We start from the raw sequence: 9,594 nt of genomic DNA, 5'->3' as shown, positions 1-9,594 counted from the left end.
CCTGCGCACTTTGGGGAAAGCGGAGCTGGACCCCGCCCCGTTCTGTTGTGCTGCTTCGCTGCTCCGCTGTGCGCGCGAGGGACGTCGGGGGCGGTGCCGCAGTTAGTTGCCCCTGGTAACGGGGGTGCAGGAGGAGGAGGAGGGACTCTGCGGGAGGATGGTGAGTGTGGGGCCTGGGCCCCTCCTGAACCGCTCGGTCACCCCCAGCCTCGTCCCCAAGCCAGGGCGGGGCACTGCGCTTAAAGCCGAGAAGGGAATGGGATGATGCTTAGCCTGCTGTCTGGGTCCTGGATTGGTGTCGGGGGGCGGCCGGAGCCCCAAGGGTGTGGGCCTAGGAGGTAGACCTGGGCCTGGGGAGGAAGGCGGAGCTTGCAAGGGGTCCGAAACTAGGGAAAGGGGCTGGAAGGGTGCGTGGATGTCCCGGGTGGGAGCCGGTGCTCCATCATTACTCTGGGGATTGGGAGGAGGGCGAATCCGAGAAGTAGCGAAGAGCAGTCTTCGCTCGCAGGCTTAGAGATTTACTGGGAGTCGGCCTCGCTACGCCGACAGAAAGTGGGGTTCCCTGGGACCTTTCCATAAATGGGGATCAGGGCCATTGCTCTTGCGTTTGAGGTCGCCCTAGCGGTACCGTGGGACAAGGTAGCCTAGCGCTCCACTGCCTCGGGATGTGCGGGCGTCTGTGGGGAGGGTTTTAAGTCCCAGGATACAAAAGAAGTGCCTCTTGAAAGATAATGCCTGGTGGATTTTACACCACCTCCTGTGTGCGTGGCGGGCAGGCTTCTGCAGTCCTTATTTATTTGCTGAGGGTTCTGCAAGGTCTATTTGTACCTGATGACCAATCTTCAATACTTAATCCATGTTGCTGGAAAAATTTTAGTCCATGTTGCAAGCAAATTTGCTGCCCGGTTCCCGGTATTTCCTTCAGAACCTGTTGCAACCTTATTTTGCGTACGACCACACCAGAGCCAAAAGGTCTTAATCTCAGCTCGGGGCCTCCAAACTATAAAAAAATGGGAAATTAAAGCTGGAGAGTGGGCATCAATTTGGGGAAGTCTTTTTCTCTGTCAGATCTAAAGAAATCTTTCCAAAACTGTAAACCGTGATGTGTGACAGATTTGACCATTGACCCTCTCTGTTCCTTGTTGACTTCTGTGAAGTTAATTGGAGGTTGTTAAAATGAAGTCGAGTAGTTTTAGAGCAAGCAAAGAAGAATCGATTGTGAAACATGTAGAAAAGGTTGATTAGCTTACCAACCGTAAAAAGCCAGCACTCGAACTTAGTTACTTCCCTACCCCAACCCCAGTCCCTTTTTGACTTTTAGAAATGTTATACCACTTTATTGATCTAGAAGAAAAAGCTAGATGTCCACAAAGGAAAAAAATATATAGCTTTGGTCAGATTATCCAATGAGTACATTTTGAAAGAAAAAAAATCAATTGATTTTACATTGTCAGATTGTTAAAAAAGTAGAATTATTTGAAGTTGCCGATCACATTTCCTACTCACTACAGTGCAGTTTTATTAACCGCAGGCTAAACAGATTTTTACATGTTTTCTTTTTATTAATTGTCTGTACATGAGCTGTCCACTTAAAGGCTTAAGTTTCTCTCAACAAATGAATATAAAGATAAATACCCCCCAAAAATGACTAGAATTGAAATGACAAAGACATGCCACACCAATAGAGAATGAGATGTCATCATAAGTGAGAATGCATGAGAGTAGCCTAACTTTTCCCATTGTGTTTATCAGTTAAGTGGATTGTGTAATTTCGTGATAGTCTCATTTATAATTATAGGCCACAATAAAGTAACCACTGTTCATGTTTCCAGGTGCAAATCGATACTGTATGCAACAAATTGACAGTGTATGCAACACTTATATACAACTATTCAGTGATCAAGACAGATTTGGTTTTTATTTTTTCCTAAAATGAACAATAAGAAATTAGGACAGATTATTCTAGATTCTTTATCTGATTTCCAAAATACTTTTTTTTCTATCTCTAAAGAAGTATGAGCTATTCTTAGAACTGAAAGTGGAACATGGAATTTAAAAAGTCAGTGGTGTGAGTAAGTGTGTTACATCTTGAATCCCATGGGCCCCACGGTAACTAAACAACTGAACAGTAAGTCCCAGGTTGTTGGTTTTGGGTTGTTTTTTTTAACCTTCAGCTATGACTAATACAAACTTTTTTTTTTAATTTTGAGGGTACTTCAACCAAAACCCGTTGGGGTTTCTCTGAACATCTAAGGTCAGCTATTTTACCCCTGCTTTATGATTCTAAGTCCTTGGTGAGATACTAAAATGGCAGTAGTTCTAGAGCATAATTAATTATTGTTATTTGACAGATGACTCCTTCATTCAGGAATTAATTACAGACTGCTTTCTACAGATATGAGCCTAGTGGTAGTTATCAAGCATATTCAACATTTGAAGATTCCCAAGATTATGTTTTATGGTCAGAAATGGTCAGTGAAAAGTAAAAAAATATATAAACAAACAGCTGTTTTGAGTGCCTACTGTGTGCCATGCTTTACACACAGTACCTTATTAATCTTCCTAACATTTTTCTCTAGATGTAAATATTGCTCCCATTTTCTAGATCTAACTGTGACTGGAGTTACACATACAGGGAGGTTGAATACAAATCTATAAAACTCGAAAACCCGTAATGTTCTTTTCATTAGGACGCTGGTGAAGTGGGAACTCACAGCCTTTCTGAGGAGATGCTCTAATTTTGTTCGTCAAGAAACATGGTAATAATGTAGTAGAGAGATGAGGAGAAAGAGGGCAAAGTTTGGGTGAAGTTCTCCCTGTCAAGGCTATAGGAATTCCTGGAAATTAATAAGATCTTACTGGGCAGTACCAACTTTTTTTTTTATTGGGTGTTTTCTTTTTTTTTTTTTTTTTTTAGATTTTTATTTATTTATCTTTAGAGGAGAAGGGAAGGAGAGAGGGAGAGAAATATCAATGTATGGTTGCCTCTCGTGCGTCCCCTGTTGGGAACTGGCCTGCAACCCAGGCATGTGCCCTGAGTGAGAATCGAATTGCGATCCTTTGGTTCACAGGCCCACACTCAATCCACTGAGCTACACCAGCCAGGGCCCAACTTTTTTTATTATTATTATTTTAAAGGGGTAAAAATAAATTGAAGTCAGTTCCATTTAAGCTAGTTATGGGGAGTACATGTACTTGACATTTGGCTTACTAATTGAATATTTAAATTTTAGCCGCTCCTCACAGCCACTATTTTTTTTTTTAATCCTCACCCAAGGACATTTTTTAAATTGCTTTTAGAGAGAGAGGAAGGGAGAGAAAGAATATCAATGCGAGAGACAAGCATCGATTGGTTGCCTCCTGGAGCACCCTGACCAGGGATCAAACCCACAGCCCTTCGGTCACGGGAGGACACTCTAACCAGCTGAGCCACACCAGACAGGGTCACATATATTTTCCATATACCAACACATCCCTCTTTTTCCCTCTACCACACCAGTTTCTTTGAATGACCTAGTGTGCATCATTTTAGATCAGTGAGCCATGCCTTTGCCAATAGTTGAGTTTAAGCTGATTGTGAGGCAGGCAAAATGTCTGTAGTGAATAGCACATCTATTCATGATTTGCCTGTAGTAAAGTTTGTTCAAAATTTTGTGGCTGAGTCAGACCACTTTTGTCTACCAGGGTGCATATAACTGGCATATATGCATGGCGTTTACACAATCTACAATGAACTAAAGTTCTTGTTTCTTAAATTGCCTTTATTTAATGTCATAGGAGTACAGATCCTACATAGAAACCAGGTCTGTTTTGCTCACTCTTGTACTCGGGCACATCATGGGGTATTTAATGATGAATGAATGTTTTGACCAAAAATACACCTTAAAAATCCATTCCATTGTATTTGTAACTGTAAAACTTAGCCCCATAATAAAATTAATTTCTAATGTTTGCCTTCCTTCGACATTGAAAATAAAGTATGAACATACATGGATAGATCCCTAGAATAGACTTACTCTGCTCTTTCCTCCAGCCTGTTAAATCGGCTTATTTTGTACCTTTCAGGCAGAACCCTGATATCTATAAATATCCTCTTCCCTATTTAGCAAACGCTGGTAATCCTGGGATCCCCTGTCCTGAGTAGTTGGGTTAATATGATGCTGTATTGTATTTGAATTTGTCTTGCCTAGACCATGCTTGAGATGCCATTTATCATTTCGCTGGAAGAAGATATTAGCTGAACTTTCCATTTCTCTGTAATTTCACTTGTGAAGTCATTGTTTCCCAATGAGGAAAATTACCCATTAGAAATGTAGAAGTCTCGTCTTTGATACCATTAGGTCAGTAAAGTTTAGCTATAGTTAGAATGGTTTCTTCCTTTTTTTATGTTTAAAAAGATTTTAAAAAAGATTTTATTTATCTATCTATAGAGGAGGAAGGGAAGGAAAGAGGGAGAGAAATATCAATGTATGGTTGCCTTCATGTGTCCCCTGATGGGAACTGGCCTGCAACCCAGGCATGTGCCCTGACTGGGAATCGAACCGCGATACTCTGGTTCGCAGGCCCGCACTCAATCCACCGAGCTACACCAGCCAGGGCTTTAAAAAGCTTTTTAATTTTTTTTTGTTGTTGTCGTTGTTCAAGTACAGTTGTCCCCATCATTCACCCCAGCACACCCCTCCCCACCCGACCCATCCCGGCCTCCCACCCTCGAACCCACCCCAGAATGGTTTCTTTCTCATCTGTGTTTTATTTCTCTCCTTTTAAGATGAATAGAAATTACATTTTTTCTTTTTATTTATTGATTTGAGAGAGAGGAAGGAAGGTGGAGAGCGAAACAGAAACATCAGTGTGTTGTTGCACTTATGTATGCATTTGGCAGTTGAGTCCTGTGTGTGCCCTGACCAGGGATCGAACCTGCAGCTTTGGACTATCCGGATGAGCCTCTAACCAATGGAGCTACCTGCCAGGGCTTTACCTTTTTCTTTAAATTATTCAGTGTCAAGTAGAACGAGTGTGTGCAAAGTCTCAGCCTACAGAATGCAGTATTTTTATTTACTAATTTCTTTAAGGAAGAAATACATGAGGAAAAACCCAAAACATTCATTTTGAACCTTGAAATATTTTATAGAAAACAAGCCTTCTGCCCTGGCTGGTGTGGCTGTGGTTGAGCACTGGCCTGAGAATCAATGGGTCGCAGGTTCAGTTCCCGGTCAGGGCATGTGCCTGGGTTGTGGACTGAGTCCCCGGTCCCCAGTAGGGGGCATTTGAGAGGCAACCACACATTGATGTTTTTCTCACTCTCTTTCTCCCTCCCTTCCCCACTGTCTAAAATAAATAAATAAAATATTTTTAAAACATTTTTAAGAAAAAGAAAGAAAACAAACCTTCTTTCACGATTTCTATACTAGTAGATAATACATGACAAGAACTGTACCTGTAGGTTGTTTAATGTACTAATGGGATAAATTCCAGTTGTTTTAGAGTTTGATTGGAAAGGTAATGAGGACATCTAACCAGGAACTCAGGAGCAGCACAGTGTGTTTTCCCTGTTCTTAGCCTTTTTATATCACCAGTCCTCTGAGGAGCTCAGACTTCTAATTTTAACTGTTCTGAAAGGTGGTATTATAAATGAGTGATTGCAATGTAGCTAACAGAAGCCAGGGAGACTTCTCATAAATATAGTTTCAAAAAGGAATGGTGTCAAAGAATTAAAGGCCAGAAAGGATGAAAACGAAAGAAGTGTCATCCCTTTAAAGAAAAAAAAAAAATACCTATTTTTGTTTGTTAGTTTCAGGTCTGTTCAGCCTCTCTTCCCCACATCTTTTGGTATACAATTTGTCTTTCTCTTTTGAACCAAAACCTTCTATTTTAGTTCTGGGAAAATTTGAGGCATATAGAGGTTAATGTGGTTCTTAGCAAGTCAGTGCAAATACAGTACTGGAAATGGTAAACAAAGCGTCTCTGAGGAGAAAGGAATTCTTAATAATTGTACATATTTGCATATCATGGTCTAAAGACTCAGTTGTTGAGAATTATTTCAACAACTTATAATCTTATAATTAGATCTTATTAAGATTATAATCTTATAATTATTATAGATTTTATAATATAAGCATTATAAGATCTTACTTATGTTCTTAGATAAAAAGCAGCATGGTTTATTTCCACTCATAAAAATTAATTATAATAAAAACAAGAAACGGAAATATTAGGTCACTGGTCAAAAATATCAGATTGAATTTTGATTTTTCTTCATTAGTGACTTTTAAATTCCCTAACTTCTCTGTTTCTTCAAATTCTTCATCTGAAAAACAGATCATCCCCGCTGTGCACCTGTACTCTAGGGTCTAGTGAAAGTCACATGATGGTAGAGTATTTTGGATGACGAAATCTCTTTCTTTTCAAATTTTATTTATTGATTCTTTTATTTTTATTTATTTATCTATTTATTTTTATTTATATTTAGAGCAAGGGGAAGGGAGGAAGAAAGAGGAAACATCAATGTGTGGTTGCCTCTTGCACGCCCCCTACTGGGGACCTGGCCTGCAACCCAGGCATGTGCCCTGACTGGGAATCAAACTTGTGACCCTCTGGTTCACAGGCTGGTGCTCAATCCACTGAGCCATACCAGCCAGGGCTATTTATTGATTCTTTTAGAGAGAGAGAAAAGGAGAAACACCTATTTGTTATTCTACTTATTTATGTATATACTGGTTGATTCCTGTATCTGCCCTGACCAGAGATGGAACCCGCAATCTTGGTGTATCAGGATGATGCTCTAACCAACTGAGCTGAGCTACATGGTCAGGACAGAATGATGGTTTTAAACTTGAACAGAGCCCAGATACAATTTCATACAACTTTTTTGTGTTTCTTTGTATAGCACCTTTGCATCTTACACTTACTTGGGTGGATACTACTATCTAGTATCTATCTAACAAGTACCAGGTATGTGGGAAATAGAAGGTATAGTCTTTACCCACCAGAAATTTCATGCTAGTAAAGGAGGAAAAAACAAAAGGCAATTTCCTATAGCTGGATACAATGAGTACTGTAGTCTTAGTTTATAAGAAGAAGGGCTTTGAGCACGATTTGGTAGTAGCTCATACTCCCAGGGAATCTGGGGTGACCACTAAGCCGGATTAATAGGAGGAGCAAGAATAAGCCATGCTATTTATTAAGTTGCGAAATTTACTAACATACTTCTGCCAAAACTCAGAAGGGGGAAGCAACTGAAATAAGTGGCGTTAAAATAGAAAATAATAACAATTGTGCTCTTCACAACCAAGAATTTTTTCAAGAAGAGACTCTGATGTTCAATAATAATCAACATTAGTGCACCCAAAGTAATCTTTCTTATGGTTGTTCAAGGGCTTACTCTCAATTCTGCGTAAATTGAAAAGTGCACCAGACCAGGAGGTGAGACTCCTTCTCCTGGGCTTGGACAATGCAGGCAAGACGACCCTTCTGAAGCAGCTTGCGTCTGAAGACATCAGCCACATCACACCGACACAGGTGAGCCCTGCCTCGGCCCCAGACGCTTGTGGACACGTGGAAATGACAACAACAACTCGAAAGACAAAGTGGGAAATATGGTTTTGTCTACGTCTGAGTTTTGTTACTGAGAAAAGCCTGTCCTGTTTAAAAGCAATCTTAAGATTCATTAAACATTTCAAGAGATTCCAATCACGTGAAATACTTTGAGTAGTCAAGTACATGTAGACAGAAAGTAGAATCACAGAATAATGGTTACCAGAGGCTGTGGGGGTAGTTATCAGTTAATGGACTCAGAGTGTCCGTGTTGCAAGACAGACAGAGTTCTGGAGAGGATGGTGGGGACGGCTGCCCAACAGGGGGAATGTGCTTAATGCCACTGAGCTGCATGGTTAAAATGGTAAATTTTATGTTATGTATATTTTATAATTTTTTAAATAAATAATTCAAATAAATATGTATGAATACATATGTCAAGACATTCAATTCCCTCCCAGCTAAGTGATTGCTTTTTAAAATTTTTTTAATTGATTGATTGATTTTAGAGAGAGAAACATCGATTTGTTGTTCCACTCATTTTTACATTCATTGGTTGATTCTTGTATGTGCCCGGAGCCATTGGTGTGTGGGGACAGTGCTCTAACCAACTGAGCTACCCCACCAGGGCCTAAGTGATTCCTTTTTAAAAATAGCTTTATCACCCTGGATGATGTAGCTCAGTGGGTTGGGCATTGTCCTACAAAGTGTAGGGTCACTGGTGTCATTCCCCATCAGGACACATGCCTGTGTTGAGGGCCACATCCCCCCAGTTGGGGCATGTGTGAGAGGCAGCCGATCGATTTTTCTTTCTTTCTTTTTCTCCATTCCCCTCTCTCAGAATAATTAAATATAATCTTTTTTAAAAATAGCTTTCTCTTCTCTGATTATGAAATTATTTCATGTAGAAAACACAGAGAAAGTATAAGGGAGAAAACCAAAGAGTACTATGAGAAAAGCCACTGTTAATATTTTAGTGTATATTTTTCAGACTTAATAAATATAAATATATATATCAATTTTTAAAGTAAAAAAACAATTACCTATATATTTTTTTTAAATTTTTAAAGGTTTTATTTTATTTATTTTTGGAGAGGAAGAAAGAGAAGGAGAGAAACATCATGTGTGGTTGCCTCTCACCTGGCCCCCACTGGGGACCTGGCCTACAACTCAGGCATGTGCCCTGACTGGGAATCGAACTGGTGACCCTTTAATTCGCAGCCCAGGTTCAATCCACTGAGCTACACCAGCCAGGGCCAATTACCTATATTTTTAATCCAGCTTCATCAGTGCTTCTCTTTCCTAAGGCTAATCAGGAAAATACAAGGGTAAGGCCGTGATAGTGCTTGCTGTCTAGAAGTTGAAAGATAGGTCCCAGTGGAAAGAACTCTAGTCCACTCCTTTGCACCTCCTTTCCTGGAGGAAATTCTGAGAAAGCTGGACCTTCGGCCAAGCCTTTGGGTTTCCTAAGGAGGGAGAGCCCTGTTGGGCTTAGTCACTTTAAAGTGTTTGACCATTAGAGGTTTTAGCAAACCCCTGGTTACTTAGCATTTTCTGTCACCACGGTGTGATAAGAGCTTCATGTCCAGTGTGAATGGCTGTGCTGGTGTGTGTACTGTGTGGCCTACAAGTCTTACTGATTCAAAACCCTTTGCGGAAAAGTGAGCAATTGTACAGCTTCTAAACGAATATAATGTAAGCCTAAGGAGGAGCATATTACAGTAGTCTAGCCTAGAAAGGCTGAAACTCATATTAGTGTGTGAGGATTTCTGCCAGAAAAAGAAGGGCTAAATTTTTTTTTTGGGGGGGGGTTGATTTGTGCATCTTAAGAACACCACTTAAAATAGGACTTCCATGCTGCAAACATGGAAATGAACTCAAAGTTGTGGACCCAGAGTTCCAATTCTAGCTTTGTTTGATGTGTTGTAGGTGATTCTTATTATACAGGGTAGAGCAGAAGTAGGTTTACAGTTGTTCTTATGGACAATAGTATAAGAATAAACTGTTTTGTGTATTCACAACTGTAAACCTACTTTTGCCCCACCCAGTATTATGTCAAGA

The 9,594-nt window shown here is 40.3% G+C and overlaps 1 protein-coding gene across 5 annotated transcripts in view; it reads left to right on the top strand.

The window, feature by feature from the left end:
- The first annotated feature begins 20 nt into the window (after positions 1-20).
- ARL3 (ADP ribosylation factor like GTPase 3) overlaps positions 21-9,594 on the top strand; it is a 41,307-nt gene continuing 31,733 nt past the window's right edge. For 3 of the 5 annotated variants that reach the window (XM_053668432.1, XM_053668431.1, XM_053668430.1), the window contains exons 1-2: positions 21-160; positions 7,375-7,518. In XM_053668432.1, the coding sequence (XP_053524407.1) occupies positions 158-160; positions 7,375-7,518 (147 nt within the window). In that variant the 5' untranslated portion in view covers positions 21-157. The remainder of the gene's footprint in view (positions 161-7,374; positions 7,519-9,594) is intronic. The other 2 variants (XM_053668433.1, XM_037159380.2) reach the window with 2 other exon arrangements.

The sequence above is a fragment of the Artibeus jamaicensis genome, unplaced genomic scaffold, assembly GCF_021234435.1.
Source record: "Artibeus jamaicensis isolate MK-2021 breed Jamaican fruit bat unplaced genomic scaffold, CSHL_Jam_final contig_490, whole genome shotgun sequence".
Taxonomy (NCBI): domain Eukaryota; kingdom Metazoa; phylum Chordata; class Mammalia; order Chiroptera; family Phyllostomidae; genus Artibeus; species Artibeus jamaicensis.
This window is presented reverse-complemented; position numbering and strand designations above follow the sequence as displayed.